This window comes from Leuresthes tenuis, unplaced genomic scaffold (genome assembly GCF_036924035.1).
Source record: "Leuresthes tenuis unplaced genomic scaffold, fLeuTen1.0.hap1 SCAF_8, whole genome shotgun sequence".
Classification (NCBI taxonomy): Eukaryota; Metazoa; Chordata; class Actinopteri; order Atheriniformes; family Atherinopsidae; genus Leuresthes; species Leuresthes tenuis.
In genome coordinates this window covers 6,095,675-6,117,820 of record NW_027325362.1, presented here as the reverse complement: position 1 = coordinate 6,117,820, position 22,146 = coordinate 6,095,675, and the positions used below count along the sequence as shown (strand labels likewise).

General features: G+C 40.1%; 1 protein-coding gene across 1 annotated transcript in view; it reads right to left on the bottom strand.

The window, feature by feature from the left end:
• The window catches only part of LOC140312783 (contactin-associated protein-like 4), a 62,332-nt gene that overhangs the window by 8,155 nt on the left and 32,031 nt on the right, over window positions 1–22,146 (bottom strand). Inside the window, exons 5-18 of the mRNA XM_072390588.1 lie at window positions 19,388–19,591; window positions 15,269–15,444; window positions 15,044–15,181; window positions 12,798–13,065; window positions 11,212–11,361; window positions 10,677–10,848; window positions 7,953–8,059; window positions 6,736–6,855; window positions 6,410–6,610; window positions 5,366–5,528; window positions 5,122–5,249; window positions 4,831–5,001; window positions 2,651–2,869; window positions 966–1,205 (exon numbers count right to left, since the gene is read on the bottom strand). Of these exons, the coding sequence (XP_072246689.1) occupies window positions 966–1,205; window positions 2,651–2,869; window positions 4,831–5,001; window positions 5,122–5,249; window positions 5,366–5,528; window positions 6,410–6,610; window positions 6,736–6,855; window positions 7,953–8,059; window positions 10,677–10,848; window positions 11,212–11,361; window positions 12,798–13,065; window positions 15,044–15,181; window positions 15,269–15,444; window positions 19,388–19,591 (2,457 nt within the window). The remainder of the gene's footprint in view (window positions 1–965; window positions 1,206–2,650; window positions 2,870–4,830; window positions 5,002–5,121; window positions 5,250–5,365; window positions 5,529–6,409; window positions 6,611–6,735; window positions 6,856–7,952; window positions 8,060–10,676; window positions 10,849–11,211; window positions 11,362–12,797; window positions 13,066–15,043; window positions 15,182–15,268; window positions 15,445–19,387; window positions 19,592–22,146) is intronic.

The window sequence follows — 22,146 nt, the reverse complement described above, 5'->3', positions numbered from 1 at the left end:
AATTTACATGGTACATAAAATATGCCTTCACACTGACTCTGAGTAAAAAACAATCTCAAAAGTCGACTCTTATGAGTTATTCATATACTTATAAGTTCGATGCTTCTGTTGCACTGACGCCAGTTAATTAGTGAGCCGGAGCAAAAGCTGCCTCAGAAAATCAGCTGACAGATGATAAAATCCCACCAAATCTGGCTCTCTAATTAGAACACGTCAGGTGTCGGCGATATGGTTTTCCGTACAAAAATACTTGTGGAGCTCCAACAACGTGCACAGCTGGGATTGTTAATTATTGAATACACATGAGGCTGTGCTACTCTGCTGATGTGATGACTCGGTGTTCCTCTCATGATGTAAATAACAGAGTCAGCGGGAAGCATGTCAATCAGTTTCACTGCAGCAGGTAATGCGAGTAATTTACAGTATTAAGACGCTTTACATCTACGAACCAAGACAACAACAAATATCAGAGCAATTAAAATTAGAATTAGTCTCGATCAAGTACAGAAGATTAAGATAGGCAGATGTTTAATAGGGATGTGATGTGTGGAATTTGTGCCAGAGTGACAGCAGGGATCCTGATTTTGGAAAAAGTTCTAAAAGTTTTGAGCTTTTGGATTTCCTGCCCTGCAGCATCCTTGTTTTGCTTGTTCTGCACCTTCAACCAACCTGCAAGTTTGCATTTAGATCCTTCTTAATGCACAAGTTTCAACCATAGTTATACAAATTAACTTTGCTGTGGGATATACAGCTTATTCAATTCTTACAAATTATTCAACCACTGTTGCATTGGATTCTCCAGCCAACAAGGGTTGAATAATTTTGCTGACATCTGTAGAATCTCCGGGCTCCTCTACAATTATATACGAGTTAACTGAGCTTAGGAGCTACAAGTCAGGCAGCTTTTTTTCTCAAAAGTAACTACTATAAAAAAATAGTTTCTTATAGAACTGCCCTAGATTGACCTTTGTCGCAGAAGGCTCCAGTGTAAGCAGATGAGCCACAGTCACAGGAGAAGCTTTTGGTTCTCTCCACACAGCGACCATGATTCTGGCACAGCGAGCCATAGCTGCTGCAGTGGCCTGGACATCCAGCCTGAACCCCAGGGGTGACCTTTGCCCTCTCCTCCAGGTCCAAGGTGATGCCATTCAGCTGCAAGGAGCGGATACAGCCCCGAAAGCCCTTCTGTCTGGAGGCGGTGCCTCCTGAGGACACACACAAAACAAAAACTTCAGCACATCAAGATAAATGTTCTCTTTGTTCTCACCTGCAGGAATACAACTCATTGATTTTTTTTGTTTGTTTTTTGAAAATGCGGTTAATGTTTTCCAATTTCTATTTTCCCTCAAAATGGTATCAAAGTGACTGAAAAGCAATAAATCTTGATATTTAGTTAGTTATAATTGGAGCAAGTCCACCCTTTTTGCTTGAAGGATCGTGCGTCTTGGTCCAGTAAAACAGCCGTTTTAAGCTATTTTTTTTTAATCTCGTTTATGTCTATTTCCGGCCTCAGTGCTTCATGTTCTTCTTAAAATACAACCGATGGCTGGGTGAAAACGTTTTTACATTTCAGTAAACCCTCCACTGTTGGTTTACATGAAGGTTCAGTTTCTACTTTTTCTATTTGTATTTGATTTGGAAATCAACACACACTTGATGCACTGACTTCTGCAAACCATGCATGTTCCCATGTTAAGCTAAAATTAAAATCATATGATCTTTGTCATAATTCTGGCAGAATCTGGATCGATGTCTGACTTTATCATCAGGTACCTTTGATATCCTGTGCCTCCAGGAGTAAATACGTCACCACTCTTATATTGGATGTTTGAAACAGTGATGACACACAGAAACTATGCAGACAAACATTTAAGAAAAAGAGCTCCATGTCAATTTATGATATCTTGAAAGTTTGCAAGCTGTTAATCTTGCACAAACACAGCAAGTTTTTTAACTCCACAAGTTATTATTTTACAACTTCTTGCATTACAACCTCTAACTGTCCTCAGAGTTCAGGCTCTGAAACATTTGCAGTCTCAGACTGCCAAACTGGCAACATTAGGACTGTTATGATGAGCTTTCTAGGACTGTAGAGTTGATGGGATTCACAACATGGCTCAGGATTTCATCAGGAGCTGTCAGAAAACCTCATAATGGACCAAGTTAAAGATGCTTTACCAACGTTAACCGACCACCAATTTGAGGAGATTTTCTCCAACTTTTTAAAACTTGTATCTTACTATAGTTTAGAAACAAAATTGGTATGTATTAAGCTTTTTTTTTTTTTTTTTTTAAAAAGATGAACTGCAATATTTTGGTTTAATTCATCTGACTATTAACATCTTTCAGGTGTCAAGATGTGAAACCATAAGCCTCCCAGGAGCCAATAAAGATGCATCACATGAGCCCAGAAGCACTCTGTTAGTACTGTGAAAAAAAGAAGAGAGCAAAATGACCAAAATAGAGATGGCGAGCGAAAGAATATAGAGAAAATATCATAGAGATCGAGGAGAATTTAAGGGGAAAATGTTACTAAACCAACACTAAACCATGTTTGATAGTTTGTTAAATATTCTTTTTTTTTTTAACTTTTTGACATGAAAAGGCAGCTAGAAATTGCATTTCTAAGTTCTGTCAGAGGAATGCACACCGATGAATAACTGGCTGTTCAGCTGTAGGTGGATGTGTCCATCAGCGGGAGCCTCCTGCATGGCAGCAGGGAGCTGGTCGAGCCGAAGCGATGCCTCCTTCACGTTCCGCTCAGCTCGAACGCGATGCCACCTGCTATCATTCAGCGGGAAGTCCGCTTTCACACTGACCACCAACGGGCCGTTACCCACATCAAAGGAGAAGAGGACCTCAGTGGAGGCTGCAACAGGGGAAGAAGAAAATCAAGACATCATTATTATTATTATCCAGGAAAGTTCCTTCTCCGTCCTCTGTGGCTCTATTTAGCTCTACCAGCTGAAGATGGATGAAGAGACAGCTGACACTCTGACCCTGCTTCAGTCCGATTACATTTTTCTCAAAGTAATGTAGCACTTCAATGAAGCACGCAGACACCAGCCAGCTGAAACAAGAGAGCAGTCGTCACAGAAAGTGTTCAAAGTGATGACCAGCTGCATCTAATACATTCATACATACCAAGGTGTTAATCTGACTTGGGGTGGAGACTTAAACCTTACAAGAAAACTGATGATGGTAAAATAAATTCATTTTAAATCTACAAACGAATATAAAACACGTTTGTTCCAGTTCATTTGTTAATTTCACAACATTAGATCTTAAATGTGAATATAGAGATGCAGTTTGTGTATGAGATTATTGTTTTTTTAACTTTTAAACTGGCACGATGAGGATTGGACACTAATCGTCCCCCTGTTTGTTTGTTTTTACTTATTTTCACTGGATTTTTTTTAGAATACAGCACAATGATCTCTTAATCATTGTACAGTGTGAACGGGTTATTATAAAACCTCCCTTCACATACCCAGCCCTTCTGACACATGATCACTTAAAAATGCAATAAAAACTAAAATAAAAAACATCCTGTTTTGATTTGCACACAAGGCAACAATAAGACTAATTCCTGTCCAACAATACTTTTCTGTTGCATCAATGCATTGTGCAAAGGATGAAAGAAAAGATTCATTCTTGCATCCTGACATCTGACATCTGGCTGAAGAGTCAGAGCTCTGGATAAACAAACTATACCACAGATGCTATGTTCTATTCATAAAGTCCAAAGGCTGCAGCTTCACACAGCATATTCCCAACAGAGGTAAAACACTGGATATAGGGGGCAGTTTGGCAGCTGCAGTCTTAGGACATACTTTTTGACCTACCATACATTTTTTCAACACACCATCCGCTTGTTATGGGCCATCTGATCCCTGTACAGCCACAGTAAGAGCTTGGCTTGAATTACGGTCAAAGATGTCTTGGATTTCGTAAGCTTTGCCCTTTGTCACCAGTTTTGTAAACCCTGTTGGCTTAGAAAAGCGCTTTTGATTTTTGCAGATAATATGGTTCCGTTTGCTTTATTGAGACCTCCAGTAGCCACTGAGATAATTTGCTCCTTGGATGAGATTTATAGGTTGGGGGTGAGTCGCTGCCTCACAAGAGAGTTAAAGTATCTCTTTTACTTTATCCTGAATGGGGACAGAACAGGTCAGGAGGTTGACAGGCAGATCGGGACAGTGCCTGCAGTGATACAGAGCGCTCCACATTGTTATGGTTGAATGAAAATTGTACTGCAGCGGGCTGAAACACCAACATTCGTGTAATATCCCTGAACAGGTGAAATAAACTGAAGCGTTATGGTCCTTTCAGACCAAAGGGTACCCAGTACTGGTCGCTGACTACAAAATAGAATAGATGTGCACTGTATATGTTGCCAGCAAGAAAGGTCTCTGTCCTGTGCTAAAGCAAAAAAGACAAGCACTATTACCAGCCATGGGAAAAGGAAGAGTTTGGGCCCTGAGTCTGCTTCCAATGCAGCCCAAAACTGTGCTGCACACTCTGATAGTAGTCCTGTGGGGGCCGGAGGTATCAACGCAATGTTGTGTCCAGGAATTCACACACAATCAATTTCTGCTTTCTGTGCAAACAGATATTCCACAGCACAAAATAAATATAAATTAATGGGTTTCACAGAGCAGCAGTCCAGGTGCCACATTTGTTCTGAAAGGGCCATTAGGGGTTAAGTATATTGGACGATGACCTTTTGCTGATTTCTGCCCTGTTGAAAATCGGGGGGGTCTTTTTTGTTGAGGTTGTACTAAACTGAAGTCTGGATTACACATTTTACATAAGTCTCTTTTTACTTACAGCTCAGTTCAATCCGAATGAAGTCTTTGATGCCCAAGTTTTCCAGGAAGACACCTGATGCTGAAGTGGTTTTAAACAGGAAGGAAATGTCTGCACTCAGTTCTCCTTGGAATGTAGGAAAGTGGAGGTACGATGTTTCCTTGTCGAAAAATGCAGCATTCCAGATATTTTCTGCAAAATGCACGAGGGCATGTTACAAATGTACAGCTTGGGAATCAGTACAATTCACTCAACACGGCTCTGTCATGTGGGCATTGTTATCACGTTGAATGGTTTGAAGGTTAGACTTACTGTCTCCATGGCAACGGAGAGGTCCCACCTTGTAGGCGCCGTCTGAGCCAGGCTTCTGGATGTCGCTCAGCACAAGAGATCTGACAGGGAGGAACTCCTTATGGGTCAACAGGCCAGAGTCATTAGCCCTGAAATGAGAAAGGCAGAACAATCTGAACACCACAGCAGAGGATAAAAAAAGCAAACCGTGCAAGAGGAAATGTGACTGTCATAGTAATTAGTGGAAAGAAAGTGAACACAGTACCATGCAGTGCGGTCTGCATCACAGTTGCAGTGGTGTTTGGGCTCCACACAGTTCTCCTGGACACTGCAGGCGCACCGTCGGCTGCCTGGTGGAGCTCCACCCCATTGAGTCTGCACTTGTCCTGCACCTGGACCTCCAACCCACCAGCTGAGTGGAGAGCCCTCTGAAACACACAGACTTCTGTTTATTTCAGTCATATCTAACTATTTATTCATGAGTGTTTGTTGAGGACTCCACTCAAGTGATGCTCTGAAACAATCTGTGCAAGTATGACACACACTGCTACTGAGCTTGCAATTCCCGAAACCCCTCAGATCCGAAGACTTGCATTTAAATAAGTTAACATGCCATGAACAGGTTTTCTGCATTAAAGAAAGGTAATGCGAAAGGGAAAGGGAAGGGGGAATTAACCCATTTCATCAGCCACAACCCCCCTAATGGCAACAACCCTCCCTTACAGAAGCAGCTTCCTCAGTTCATCTGAACTCAGCTTTATTCAAACAGCGCTTTTTAAACATTTAAAGTGCAACTCAAAGTGTTTCAGAACAAAGAAATAAAATGGAGAATTGAAAAGTAAAAGGTTAACTCTCATAAACAATTTACAACAGCACTGAAATATCAATACAAACAATCAAAGGAGCAAAACTAAAAATACAATAAGGATAAAAAAGGGACCGACAAATGAAGCAGGAGAGGAGCCTGAAAACTAAAGGCTCTGCTTCTCATTCTGATCTTGAACAACGAGATCTTTAAGGTATTACAGAGCTTGATAAGACAAAGTCTTAAATTCTATTTTAAATCTTTCAGGGAGCTAGAGTAGAGAGGCTAACACGGGAGAAATGGATAGTCAGTCAGTTTTCTGAATTCTTCTGAAAAGTCAGCTATGGGCCGTGCACAAACTGCTGAGGAAGAGCTTAAAGAATATAGCGGTTCTCAAGGGTTTGAGATGTTCACCTGTTTCACAAATTGCAAACAGATGTTTCCGTATTCTCTGGTATGAATCAATGCTTTTTCAAAGAAAGTGAATTCACTGCCAAGTCTTACCTGCTGTGTTGAGGAGGCGCGACTTCCTGCAGTGGTAAGCCAGTTCCTGCTCGCAGTGCTCTGACCGGCTGATGAGTGCTTCAAGCTGCTCCTCATCAGCTGCGTACTCAAAGTGAGCCGAATTCTGACTTCTTCCTGGTGATGGACGGACTTTGGTCAGTTCTGTGTTGTTATGCTGGATCACCGCCCACGTTTTGTCCTCTGAGAGAAAGAAGAAGTGTGTTCTTTTTTATTTCTGTGGAAAAAAATTTTTTCTGCTGGCAAACTCAGCAGGACTGGTGGAGGCAGGTGTCTGCATGCTGGGTTTTGCTGTGCGTGTCAGCTACCTGTCATATTGCAGTATATCTGCTGTGGTTTGATGGGTCCGCTGCCATCTACATCAATGTAGTAATACCCCGAAGTGTTGCCTCTGTGTTTGTATGCCTCACAGGACTGCTCGTATATTGCTGAAGAGAGACAGCATAATCAACATCATGGCCATTTATATTCAGCATGTCTTCACACAGCCATTGGTTTCTCTCTCATTCACCATTTTGAGGGTCAATGACCTCTCCACAATCTTACAGGTGATTTCAAAATGCTCTGAAATTTGAGAAATCTTTTATTCATGATGTAGATGAAAAGTCACAGTACCACAAACCTCTGTTTTAGTTCTAAGGTCTTGTTTTATGGTTTTAGGTGTAAATAAAAAACACAAAACAGAATCACTTTTCAGCCCTGCTGTTTCCCTTTGTTTCCAGTTCTTAATGCTAAAGTACACAAGCACCTGGTGGCTGTACCTTCATATTTAATATACAGACCAAGGGTGACCCAAATCCCAATACATTCAATTCACATTCACTTCACATTGAGTCATCATTAAAGGATGAAAAAAAAACGGGAACAGCAAAAAGATAAATTAAGTATTTTATGTAAACACTTTTTATAAGTATTAGCTTGTTCTCAGACAACTTGATCAGGAACGCAGTATATAAACAGCGTGTAAGCTCAATTTACCCTCTGAGAACACAAAACAATTGAGAATTCACACTGCTCAACATCTGGTGTGAAATAAATACACATTTTGCTCTAGTTTTGATTTACGTCTTCGATGTTTAAATACCCCGGGATAAACTTTTTAAGCTTCAACACTTCCAAATGACAGGTGAATGTCTCAAGAAGTTCACCTCATGCACTCACAAACACTGAAGGTAGAGATAGCAAAGAACCAGTGTTTGATCAAGAATCATGAAATTGCCGTATTAATGAAAGGTCTAGAGACTGAAAACGGTACCGTGCAGAATTGTCGTTTGTCCCCTCTTAATAGCCACCCTTAATATTTTCACCACTTTCTTGTTTGTATCAACTTGTTTTCTCATGAGTGAGACCTCTAAGCTCTCTCACAATCTGCAGGAAAAGGGTTTGATTCCAGTTTGACCCTTTGCAATGACAACATCTGCAGGGATTTGAAGCTAAATGCATCAGGTCGTCTAATTACAGACAACATGACAGAATGCGTGCAAACATTCGAACAGCCACAGCCAACAAAGCGTTGGGTCCTTACAGCTGTGGCAGGTGGCTCCACTGTAGCCGGTGCTGGAGCAGTTACAGTGCAAGGTGCTCCATGACTGACTGCAGCTGCCTCCATGTTCACAGTGACTTGGAGAACACCTGAGACAGAGAAAGACAAAAGAGCAAATAAAACTTCCTCCTGTTGTAGGGGAATCCTCATTTTCTATTGCTATTTGTCTTCTGCACATTGCTTGGGCTATTCACAGTAGTTCAATGCCCCACAATGGCCGTCATAGTAGTTATTCACAGTGTCAGTATGATCTTGATGCACACTTGCACTGCTGACAAAATAGAGTAAGGAATTCATGTCACACAGATGCTGCTCTGTGTTCTGAGGCATAGCTGTTTGTTTCTAAGTTGGTTGCTGTTTGTTTTGAAGTTGCTAAACTCACTGCTAAAGTTACTGTGGTCCATGTGTGATATTAATTATATGACTGAAGTGTTTGTCACAGACTAAAGAGTAAGCTTGCATACTTTGAATGCATTGTGATGGGCAGCACCCGTTTGATCATCCCGTTGTGGAACATGGTGCTGATGGCAGCAGTGCACGATTTCAAAAATATGTTAATTTGATTCATGTTTGAGAGATGAAAACTGAGCTCTGCAGTTTGTGGTCATTAAGGTTTCATTTAACTTGACAGAAACAGAATTTCTGTGACAAGAAACATAATAACAAATGTGACCTCTGAAGGCAAAACAGGCAAAAAATGACTGTCGGGGCTCAAATGCACTCTGTTAACCTTAATCAAATAAAGATTTTTTTTAATGACAGTTTGCTTTTGAGTTAAAAATTTGAGTTAATAATGAAAGAGATAAATGCTTGTTGTTCATGTATGTTCTCAGAGGGAATGTTTCAGGACTTCATAACACTCCATATCATGATGTAACATAAGGAGGAGAAATCAGAAGAGCTCATAAAAAAGTGACGAATGAACAGTTCATTTTACGACTGTTGTCTTACTTACAAATTGGAAATGATGAACTATGAGGCAAACCTGCTGGTTTACAATCACACACACTCTGTAGTTCCGTTTGTCCATCTCCTGACCAACAACTGTGTTCCCCACCACCTCCAGCATGATTCTAGATATAATCAGGTAGACCCAATATTGGTTAAAAGATTGATGGAAGTTATGGTTGTCATTTATTGGTAAAGTAACAAAAAAATGTAATCAACTAAATAGAAAAGGAAATGCCATTCACAAATGCAGGTTAAAGCTCCATCACACAAAGAAGCCATGTGTGAACATGATGCAGATACTCTGCCATCTTCTCTGGGCCAAAGCTCATCTAAAATGGACTGAAAGTAGAAAACTGAGCTCAGTATAAAAGCCTGCATCTCTAATGGTGTAGAGGTGCATTAGTGTCTCCAGAACTGGCAACCTGCACATCAGGAAAGGCTCCATTAATGCTGAAAGGTATGTACAGGTTTTAGAACATACTCCCATACAGGTGATGTTTTTTTTTTTTTAAAAAAAGGGGAACCTTCCATAGTTTAGCAAAACAATGCTAAACCAAATACTACATCTATTACAGCAATGTTTTGGATGCCAGGCAAAGTGAAACTAAAACAGAGGGTGAAGTGGGGGATAGCAAAAGTGATTAGGACATCAGAAAAGACAAGAGGAGGGGTACCAAACAATTCAGATACAGCAGAAAAACAAATAAATCAAGTTAAAGAAGGAGGAAGTGAAGAATTAGAAGGAATGAGCCAGGGAGCAACAAAAAGATGAATGGAGCTCAGCAGTGAGAGTGCAAACATATGTGGACGAAGAAATGAGATCAGCAGATTGTGACTGCAGAGACTGAAAAAAAAGGGGAAGCGACACACATTTTTAATCTTTTATAGCCAGTGGGATATTCACAGTTAGCCTGACACAGCAGGGTTTTCAGGTGGAAATGTTTATTTTTCAGCATCCTTTTCATTGATTTGTTTCCTTGAAAATAGAGATGGGATCAAGCAGGTGCAGCCTTTTGTAATTTATCTGCAACCTTTGGATTTTCTATGAGTACATAACAATTTCTTATGGCAATGTATTATTGCCCTGCTTACCTGCATACATGCATGTTTTTTCATAAGCCACAGAGTCCACATGCAGGCAAATTAAGTATGTGTGATCAGTCAAACACTTATTCCAGGAAAGTGACGCAGTAGGCTGGATGTGAGAGGTTCAGAAGTAGCTCTGTAGATAATATTCTGATAACTAATCCCTGATTTTCTCCCCCCGACGTCTAACTCATACAAAACATTTCAATCTCGCACACAGAGCTTGAGTTGACATTTTCCACAATGTGGGATGAGAAAAGAAATGTATCAGGGGCCATGGTTTCTCCAGTATCTGATAAAAGTGAAACATCTGTGGTATTGATTCTGTCAGATAGTAAAAACTCTTGTTTCAGTGCACAATCTCAGCTGTTTAGCCCCAGGACATATGGCTCCAATATCCGTAATATCCTTAATCCCTAAATTTAATGTGTATTCGAGTGTCTCCTACAGAGCTTATTTTCTCTGTAACACTCTATACAGACATAAAGCAAAACTACATGAAAAGTAGTTCCACCCAATATGATGTTGGAGGACAACAAAGGAGAGTATTGTTTTTCTTATGAGCAAGCGTCTCAGCAGCATTTCACTGGTTCACTGTTGCGACTTTCAACATTCACTCACTGTGTTGCTGTCTAAACATTACTAAATGAATGGTGCTCTTTTTCTTACCTGTCGATGATACCACACATATCGATTTGCAGGTTACTGTAATCTCCCATCAGCCTCTGCTGCACATTGATCAAGTTCACTGGCTGGTTGTCAATGCTTAGCAGACGCATGCAGCCCTGAAAAGCTCTGAAGGGATTTGTACACTCCTGGCTGCTCCCTTCAGCAGGGCAACCTGCACAAGAAAGTATTTGTCAATACATGAAATACGGAGGTAGCCATGTCATCCACCCATGATAGTGGGCTCTTACTTTAAAAAGTTGAACTTTCTGCATTTTCCATCTTAAACAAGAGATGCTAGCAAAGTATCCATTTTAAATACCCACTTTATCCTGATCAGGGTTTCTGAGGGCTTAAGCCTGTCTCAGAGGTCATGGGGCAAAACCTGAAGAGGTTTTCACTCATTAACACTAGAGATCTTCAGGAGAATGTGAGGAACATCAGCTAGAGATACGCACTTCCAGCTGGAAAAGCTAAAGAAGTAGCACGGGGGAACGGGTGTCTGGAGTGTTGGAGGCACGAGTTATCCTCTCCTTACCACCAAAGAAAAGTCGTGCTCCTATAGTGATAAGAAACGAAGGACTAGCATGAGCAGTGACTCCTTCATCTCCTTTCACAGTGACGGTCAAACGTCCTCGTCCTGAGATCATTTCCACAGAGTGCCACTGGCCATCATTCAGAGCTGAACCTGAGGTTGCAAACAAACGTATTTCAGTGTAGTATCAAGTCAAAGCAAGTATTAGATCCTCTGATCTACTAGTGGAAGCCATGTCAGTGCCAGGTTTTGCTTCGTAAAGACAAAATCCTACTTGTTGCTCCAGAGCCACTTAAGAGAATAAGGTTTTATTTTCTTATGTTGTTTAAATAAATGTTTATGCAACACAGGCATGAACTGAAAGGATCTAATTTAACCTAAACAATAATACACTAAGATTTTGTAGGTTACAGACTAATCCTTGGAGGGAAACTTACTGTAAACTGACAAAAGAAGTGCCACTGGTCCTACAAAGCATTCAGCAGGGATGGATGGTGAAAGATTTATTTGAACCCATATTCACTCCCCTGATGGATTTGCTCTCTCTGACTTCTTGACATTTTGCAGCTAAGGCTGACACATTTTTATGAGTAAAGAGGCCATAGTATTCCATGCAGAAGTTCTCCTTCCTTTAGTGTTTTACAATCTTGCTCCTGTAAAAGGTCTGTGACAAAGAGAGCTATTCTTGTCACAGAAAATGCAGCTCCTGGGCTGGCTCGAAAATCTTGTGTGCAGTCCAGGCTTTCCTTGTGTTACTTATCTTTGGCCCAGTGTAACACATTTGCATAATGTAATTCTGGTGGCTAGTTTGGAACATCCCCAAGTAAATTAGTAGCTTGGTAGAGTTGGATTAAGTCTAGTTGACACAATGACATTTTTATGTCACAGATATACGAGTCACTGAAGGGGCAAAAACTGGCAAAGGAAAATAACGAATGTACATAAAGACCTGGCAGAGAGCACGGTTTGCTAAGGAAATAGCTGAAACTGGTAAAATGTTGGTGAGAACATTGATGACTTTGATGTTTACAGCATAAAATATTGATGACAGATGTGAGAGAGAAGCCCTGAAGAGAAGCTTCCAGGTCTGCTCAAAAATCAGGTGAGAAAAACAGATTCAATCCCAGGAGCTGCTTGTTTCATACTGTGAAGATATATAATAATGATGAGGGAAAAAAAAGTCACCTGTTTTAAAGAAGATCAGTTAAACAACTTGGGGGTTAAGTATGTTTAAAAAAAGTACAACATCGCCATATTAAGAAACTGCAGTTTCCTTCAGTGCAACACAAATTCTCTTTGTATGGATCTCCAAATAAAGACAAATGAAAGAAATGATTCAAAAGGTTGATTTAATATCAGCTGAACAATCTCATCTTATTGAAGTGTTCCCTTTATTTTACTAAGGACTGCTCCTTTATCTGGGGCACCAGAGGGGGCACTGCATACTGAGCCTTTTGGAAAGGGGACCTTAAAAGGGACAGGAACTAATATGGAGCATTTTACACAAAAAGTTGGATGAGTCACTCTAGTAATATGCAAAAATCTCCCAAAAAAAGAATTGTGAGCATTGGATAGGGGGTCAGACTAACCTGCTTGGAGCTCTAGTGGCGCCCTGCCAAGCTTGTGGATCTGTAGATGTAACTTGGCTTTGCTCAGGTACAGCCAAACAGTCCCTTCTTGGTTTTGGAGGTCAAAGGTCAGCAGTAGCCCCTCCTTGTTCCATGTTCGAAACTGAAGACCCACTGACATGCCCACTGATAACAGACCTGTGCCTCCTGGCAACCTCAGGAAACTCTGGGGGCCGGTGAACGTCATGGCAACAAAAACGGGTTCAGCACACGAAAAGGTCACGTTGCCCTGAGACGGATGAAGAGAATGAGAGGTTATTACCGCAAAAGGGGGATAACATGAGAGTATGTGAATAGGAATGAATTTCCAAGGCTGCACTGAAGTGTCCTGATGAGCAGAAGTCTTATCTGCAAGTCACCTATAAAAGTCTCGGAGTATTACCATAACGATAATAGCCACGCTTACTAAAAGCACAATGTCAGCCGAAAGCTTTCAGAGGTCACAGAGGGAGCCTGGGGGTGCAGAGGTATTGAGTGATAAAAAAAGAAAAAGGGAGATGGAAAGAGTGGGTCATAGCTGCCGGCTTATAGTTCTGGGAAGTCGCAGCATGTTACATTCCAGTGTCCCCGAGGGTAATACAGTGTTTCTATTTTCAGCTGATCATGCAACATGACACTTAATCAAATCTAAAAGCTCTTTGTGGGGTGTTTAAAACGATATAAAGTAATGCAGATTGTGAGCTTCACAGTCAATGGTGTGCATTAGCTTGATATAATCCAATAAACGTGCACACACACACACATTGTGACGCTTTTCATTTTGAGTATTTACAGTAAAAGGGATTTGAATGATTTAATTTGTAAGTCTTACATTTTTAAAAGGTGTTCTTAAACTACAATTTTTAAATGTTGAACGGTCTTTAGTTTAAGAATATATGCACATTTTAAATACGTTTACATTTCTTCCCTGTTTTAATCAGTTTAATTATCTCCATCTTGATACAGTGACAGAGATCTATGTATGGACAATATGAATAAAATAAGTGTTATCGTCTACCATCCATCCATCCATTTTCTATATCCACTTAATCCATAATTTAACACAGAAAAATGAGGCAAACATTCCCTCAATCACCAATTAACCTGAAACACTGGACAGTGTCAGGATGCTGGAACACTCACATGCATGTGAAAACATGCAAACCAACACACCACTGTGCGGCCCATCATTTCCCGACAGTGTACAAATACTTTGTCTAAGCAGTAGACACTCCAAGAAAAGTCATGAACATCTTGCTCCGAAATTTAAAAACTGAAACAGATTAAATAGAGCTTCTTTAAAAGCACATATATCATTATTCAAACTACATTATGTAGATATATCTATATATGCTCATGCTGCAGCCTCAACCCTCCCACAGACGTCTGTGATAGTCACTGCAGTGAATTACATGAAGTGGTTGGATTTTCATCACTGATATCAGTATCATCTACATTTTCTTGCTTTCTAAGCCTCACTGACTGTGTTAAGCCGAGTTCATAACTAATAACCTTTACACCAAATCCCAACTAAGACTAGGTTTAAAAGCTCCTCACACCAATTCTGAAATGGTAATGTTGCAATCCAGTACTACATATACCAACTTGCACAACATTATGCAATTTCAGGAGACACTGTGGTGGGATCACTAAAACTGTGCTTTGCTTCCTGCTTGCTAACTTCTTAAAAAAAAATGTATGCAAATATATTCCTCTATAACACCCTGCAACCACAGCATTCTGTTACAGTTTTTTATATTCGCAACATACAAAACAGGAAGAAAACATGGAAAAGATGATAAAGAACCAAGCAAAAACACAGTTTCCTCATTCATCTCTTCCTACTTAAGAGCTCCGGTCAACTCTCTACACACCCTAAGTTTGTCAGCTTCTGCTGCTGTACAGGACAGAGTTTTATTGTGATTTTGTTCACGGAGCTCCTGTCTGTTTAGGAACCAAACAACCTCTCATCGGGCCAGCTTTTTGTCTGAGATATTCTCACCTGGAGGTTTGCTGCTCAGGAAAGGACTTTTCCACAAATGTTCGAGATCTATATTCTCCATAGTGGAAATCCTCCTCAGCTGCCTGCGGTATTTTTCTCTCCAATTAGTGCTTGTAACTTGTAACTTGAAAATAAATGTAGTGATCCTGTGTATGTATTTTTTTTCACCATGTGGCTGCACAAACACAGGCATACTTTCCAGAGGCATAATTGCGAGCCAGTTTACCTTAACAGTAACCCGCTGGTCCTTCTCTTTAGCGAGGTGTACCATGTTCAGGCCATTGTAAACAAGGTTTTCCAGACAGCCGTGGAAATTTCTGTTAGACCTCTGGGAGCCAAAGTCCTGGTCTGCTCCCACACTCATCTGTGCAAGGACACAAATACATGAAAATTTGAGGTGCAAAAGTGTTGCTTTTTGTCAGATTGCAAGTGTTACTTATGAGATATGTACCTGGTTGTGATCCCAGTGGGAGAATCGTGTTGGGATCTGCACCCACACCATGCTTTTGTCCACAGTGAAATTTAAGTGATTGCTGTGATGCTCCATTGCAACATAGTGCCAGTGCTGGTCATCTAAGAGGCTCCCCAGTGATACAACATGCCGACTGTCTGGGGACAAACTCCTGCCTGGAGGTATAAAGAAGAGGAAGAGTGAGATGATGATGTAGTGATGGTAGCTGAAGTGATGAGAGGAAAAAAAAAAGATGAATGAACGAACCAGCATGTATGAGAAATTATAATGTCTACATTTATCTCCTTTCTGTTTTTACAGGAAGGCTTTGTTACTCAGTGGAAATTGTTGAAATCAATTATTTATTTCTGATTTTTGTATTCTTAGCAGTTACATATCTCTCATCAGTTTTCTCTGTCTTCAGACTGGTACAGAAGTAAATGTTTCTGCTTGGGAACACATCTGGGAAACAGAGCGTTTATCCAAAGATGCGAGAGACCCAGAAAAAGCAGTTACCAACTAAACTAAACTAACACTGAAGGAGGTAGGAGAAGAGGCATAAAGGTATGAATAAATGAACAAGGAAAGCTCCTGACTCTCTGCACTCCCTGAAGTGTCAGCAGAGTGAGGATTTTCAGCTGAGAAATAGAGGTGGAGACCTTAAATGCACTCAGTCATTAAAAATGAATTAGATTTAGTTTGAATAAGGACTATTTTGTCTGCATGGGATAAGATGATGAGAAAAAAAGAGACAGAGACCGACTAAGAGTTCAGTCATCAATCTTCATTGATCTATCAAGTACTTGGCACAAGAGAGGGAGGCTAGAAAGAGGGTAGACAAAGAGGGGGGAGGCTGTGGTATACTTAATTGTCATTGATGAGGAGACTAATGTTTGTCTCCATTTTCCTGTTTTATGTGCCAAGCATATTTGACACCAGTGACAAGCCTGTTTCTAACAAATTATACTTGCATGGTAGTAATGTCTGTCATGTCATCTCTAGATTTTTCTTATTGAAGAAAATATGATGCGCATCATGACTTTTTCAGCATAGATTGAAGTTAGTATCCTGCTCACATTAAGGTTTTTGTTCTATATGAAATTACAGTGCAGAGATCATAGTGCATGCCCCCCTTTTATCATATCCTTGAGTACTGCAGCAGTCTTTTTACTTGTCTATAAACCAACCCAAGACTGTACAAAACTCAAATAACCAGATCTCTTGCAAAATAGTCTACATATTTACAATGCTGCAATTCTTCCTTCCTGTAAATCACGTTAAAGACATTCTGTTGGAAAGTCAATACTGCAACGTTAAACACAACAGACTTTGTGCCTTTCACTGACAGTCAGTGTTAAGACCCGTGTCCACTGGCAGACATTTGTTTTGAAATGAACAGGTTAACTGTATAGGTTTAAATCATTTAATTTTAATAAAGACACAACACAGTAATTCGGACATACTCTGATGTGCTGCCTTAGACTGTGCTGATCTATTTGTTTTCTTTTGTAATTTGAAAATTGAGCTCAATCTGCGCAAATTATGCACAAAGATTACCTCAAAGACTTCACTTGAACTATATTGTACAACATTTATATCCTGCAGGCTACCTTTTAAATTTTTCTTGTCTTCATTCCTTACCTAATACAAGCTCAATCACATGGCATAAGATAAGTTAACATCGATCTATTGTACATTTATTTTCACAAACTTTTCCAGCGCCAAAAGAAAAACAGAGCGTTAATTATGTGGCAGGAACCTCCGAACTGTACTCTGACATTTTGATGAATGTATAGAAGCGATAAAATAAACTGCTTTTACAGAGAACACATGCATTTTAATAAGCTAGTGTATTTATTCTTAGAGCTCTGACAGCTCCAGGCAAACCGACTGGAACTAAGTGAACTCTGTTCAGTGTGGCTGAAGGCTGCTTAGTGTAAATGGGCGAACATAATGGGTTGGTTGGGGCCAAATGCACACTTACTAATGCAAATCTAATGCAGGCAAAGGTGCAAATTAGTCATTTATTGTCTTTGTTGTGATTTTCAGAGTCAATGACTTGGAATCAGAAAGGGTCAATTTTCCACAGAACATGGCACAGAACCAAAAATACTGATCAGGCTGCCTTGCGGATGACTGTGCATGTAGTGGGTGGGTGGGGGCATCCATCAATACGTTAGACTGTCCTCTTTTCTCTTTACTTGGCAAGTGTTCAGATAAAAAAAAGTAATGTCAATGTTTTTATTTCAGGGACAACAAAGACAATTTCTTGTATAAGACAGCATTTGGCCCCCATCATCTCATTATATTTGCCCTTTGATTATTGTCTCATGGTTGTTTTCATAATCAGAAAACCTATAAATGCAGGATGGACTCTGATGTTGATTCATGTTCTCTGTATGATGGATGTAGATGAGCAAGCAAACTCCGAGCTCACATACTCCCAAAATCCATCAGTGACCAAGGAACAAATAAAACAGATTCAGCAACAAAATATGCTTTAAACCATAAATCAGCGGAAAATGGGGATGCTCCCATCTATAACTCCTCTACTCCGTGATGCTGTTTAGTTTCTGTGTAGCAACACAAAACAAAGAGATGAAAGTCCACGCTTTAGTTTCACCACCCTCAGATGACAGTTTACAAGAGTGAATGCTGTCAAAAGATGAGGATTGTTTCATACACTGGAGAGAGGTGAAAGGATTGATGCAGGAAGAAATGTCTCATTTTTAGGTCGCAAATACATCAGGAGAGAGTGGGAAGCAGGTAGAAATGTGCTGTAAAACAATAGCACAAGTAATGAAAGTTAAAAACCCCATTAATATGTAGAAACAAAAAAAGATGGGCAACTTGATTGACATAATAAGAGTGGTGATAACTTACAAATGCACAACTATACAGGCAGGGAAGGAAGAAATTAGAGCAAAGCGCAAAGGAATTAGATTTATAAAAAGTGACCCTGAAAAGGAAAAAGAGGACTGTTTGCTGCATGTATCCCATCTGTCAAAATAAACTAAAAGCCGTAATTGAAACCATAAAATTAGTCTTAGGGTTACTTTGAGAGGAAAAACGATTCTTGCAAGACTCAACACCATGATCATGTCAGAATCCGTCTACCAGACATCAAGCTGTCAGTTTGTGGCCAGAATACAAAAGCTTGGCCTCCTATCCTGGTGGTATCGGATGGTTTTCAGGACCACAGCCAACAATATTCAGTGACTGGCTGCAGTAGTCTTCATGGGTCTGATAAGGTGACGTGGTGACAGAAAGACAGACGCTTCATTGCTCTATTCAGTCACCTGTTAAATGTTTTCCAAATGTTTTTGATGGTAGCTTGGTCTCATTAGGAACAGTGCAGCATGCGCATGTACCACAGTTGTGCTTATTCAAGCTCTTCGGATTCCCACTACCTGGATGAATGAGAATCTACTTGAACATTTGTGACAATATAGGGTTTTCTAACCTCAACCATGTATTTTTTTAAACATGTAAACCAAACCAAACTCTGTTCAAAAACTCTAACCACAATGATGTGTGAATGGGAGCAAAGTAAAAATTAGTTAGCAGTGGTGAGTAGGAGTGGAAGTAGAAAAGTATAAGGACTGTGGAAAATATAATGCCCAATGGGATTTGAGCAGTCTCTCCTGCACCATAATGTGGCATTTGTCCTAGTCAACAGTGGTGACATCATTGCATTGTGCTGTGACAGAAGTAGGAACAATATCACTCGTATGACAGGAGCTGTATCTCAGGAGAGAACTGAGAGAAGGAAACATCGCATTGGTACATCTTTTTTAAGCTTTATTATAAAATCATCATTGTGGTCTTTGACCAACATGGGAATTTCAATATCTGTCATGAGATCTAGTTGACTACGGAGGTCTTTCCAAATGGTAAAATAACTTTTGCGTAGTTAAAGCAACTGTAATATAATAATAGCATGTCTGTCTCCATCATCAGATCCCTGTTAGAGCACTGATTTGACATTTGGCAACATCAAACCACTGCCAAGCACACATCCGCAGACAAACCAGAGAATGTAAATGTTTTTACATACATATCACCATAAGCAAAATCCAGAAGTAAACTTGCTTGCATCCAGAGATGTCAGATTTATACCTTTTCTGAAGAGCAGGAAAAGTTTTCCTTTCTCCAGCTCCAGAGTGAGGCTTTGCTCATTCTGTCCTTCCGCATGAAGAAGCATCCCAGAGTTCTTCAGTGTTTTGAATTTAAGATAGATGCTTTGAGTGGCCATTCGCCTCGGCCAGGGACTCAACCTGTAGAGCAGGCTGCTGTGACCATTGAAGCTCACCAGATCAGAATCTGAAAAACAATAAAGCCACACATCAATGAGGTTTAGGTGCACAACTGCCCGCTTTAGAGACATAGAAGATTGTAGTGTTTGGTACAGATGAAGCAAAAATATTGTCAGAATTTATCAAAGACCATTTCAGCATAAATGACATGCATATTTGTGGTGAAAAATATCCACTTTGTTGCAGCCCGTTCCATGTATTCATGACTGTTCCATTCTGTGAAGCACAGACAGAATCAAAGATTACTCAGATTACTTTCTATCCCTCAGAATGTCCTCTGTGTCTTGGACGAGATCATTTCTGTATCATTGATTGGCTCCTATGTCTGAAACCATGGAAACCACATCAAACAGTGTATCTGTCTTCAGGCAGTACAAGAAACTGTGACCGTCATATTTTTAGCTTCTCTCTGGTGGACTCTGGTGTGAATGGTGGACATTCAAGCCTTGATGGCGTCGGAATGCCCCCTCACAAGGGTTTTGATGGAATTAAAGCTAAAAAGAAAGATGTTTCACCTCCCCTGAGAATGTGGTTTAATTTCAACACCCAATACATTTGACTTTCCACACTCAGTGAACCAGAACTCAGTGAATCTCTGTCAGGGATAGAGAAATGTCTATGGTTGTGGCCAAAAGTTTTGAGAATTACACATAATTAATATTCACAAAGTTTGCTGCTTCAGTGTTTTTAAATAATTTGTCGGATGTTTTTTTTGGTATAGTGAAATATAATTACAAGCATTTCAAAAGTGTCAAAGGCTTTTACTGACAATTACATCAAGTTTATACAAAGTAGGGGTGCAACGGATCAAAAAGTCACAGTTCGGATTGTTTCGCTCATCAGAGTCATGGATCGGATCATTTTGTTTATTAACACTTTTAGATTACATTAAAATATATCAAATAATCTTAATGTGCACAAGGCATAATATCTTCTTTTTAACATAATTAATGAAAAACAACTTAAAGTGCAACAGAAAAAGGCAGATTTCCTTCCTTTAACCGAATTTTGCCTTATGTCTGCACCTATAAACACACCCATAGCGTTTGTGATGGCTTTAACCGGTCGGATTGTGCAACAAGGGGCTGCATAATTGCTGCAGTGATATGCAGTTGTTAAGCAGCCTTCGTTTTCACTCCTGTCAGAGAAACTGAGGTGATGTTGCTTCAAATACGTGGCCATGCTTGATGTGTTTCCACTGTCAGACTATTAGACAATGCAACTGTCTTCTTTAAAACTTGTCTTCATGAAACAATAGGGAGCTGTACGTAACGTTAACCGAGCTACAGCCCAATAGACAACGCAACTGTCTTAAACTTATTCATCTTCATGAAGCAAACAAGCAAACTTCTTTCTGCTGTCAGCTGCTTCCAGAACAGTAAAGATGCCCACCTGCGGATCATCCAACCCCACCTGCATCAGGATAAAGATGCTTTCAGCAGAGCCGGACTCCCGGTGATGCTGTCCTGGTTCTGAGGACATCGCTGCTGCTGGGTGTAAGTTTTAAAACTTTCTCATATGAGCTTAATTTCTATTGATGAACAAATAATCAGCATCAACCTTTTTAATTAGCTGGATGAGTGCTATATGAAATTAACCAAATGAAATCTGGCCCACATACCGCAAATAATGACGGCCCATTACAGGCCCAGATCCGCTTTGCCAGAGCTGGCAGTTGTTTGAATGCACCAAACACTCGGAAAGGGGCTTCACCAGAGAAAATTACTTTAACCAAGTCCTCAGCAGTCCAATCCCTGTACCTTCTGCAGAAGGTCAGTCTGTCCTTAATGCTTTTCTTTGTGAAAAGTGGAAGTTTTTCTCTTTATAAAGCAATGGTGATTGCACATGTTTCCTGGTAGGTTCCCATGATTAACAGAGGAGGAACAATGATGGCAGGGAAGAAATGCAGTGAAAATATATTTTTTGGGGATTAAGTTTATTTTCATGGCAAAGAGGAACTTTACAATTAATTGCAGTTCAGACATAACATTCTGGAATATATGCAAATTGTCACCATAAGAACTAAAGCAGCAAACTTTGTTCAAATTAATTCTCAAACTTTTGGCTACGACTGCATGAGTAATGTCTCAAAAGACATAGCATAACGCAAATTTGTGTTGAAGGCAGCTCTCTGACTTCTAACTTTTAACTGAAACAGTACATTCAGAAAGTTTCATAAGAATGACAAAGATGATCAAATGAGATGAGGGTGTAACATGAGTATTTCAGAAAAAGTTTAGGTTGTGTGGAATCCAGGCTGTTTCTTAAAGCCATGGCTTTAAGATCTTTCCTAATGCACTTCTCTTAGAAATTACAGACCAAAAGAGCATTCATCTTTATGTTCCGTTGAGATCACGAAGCACTGAAGCAAAAGCCTGTTTCCCAGAAGAAAGAGGGTGGTTTAACTAGTTTAGGAAAGAATAACTAAAAAGTAAACTACAGCATGTTGGAGCTCATCTTTTAGCTGATGCCTGAGGCAGATTAATGACTATGGAGCAACTCTGCCAATCTAAAGAAAATTATACACTGATGTTCCCTCTCTTGGTTTTGCTGCTGACGCAA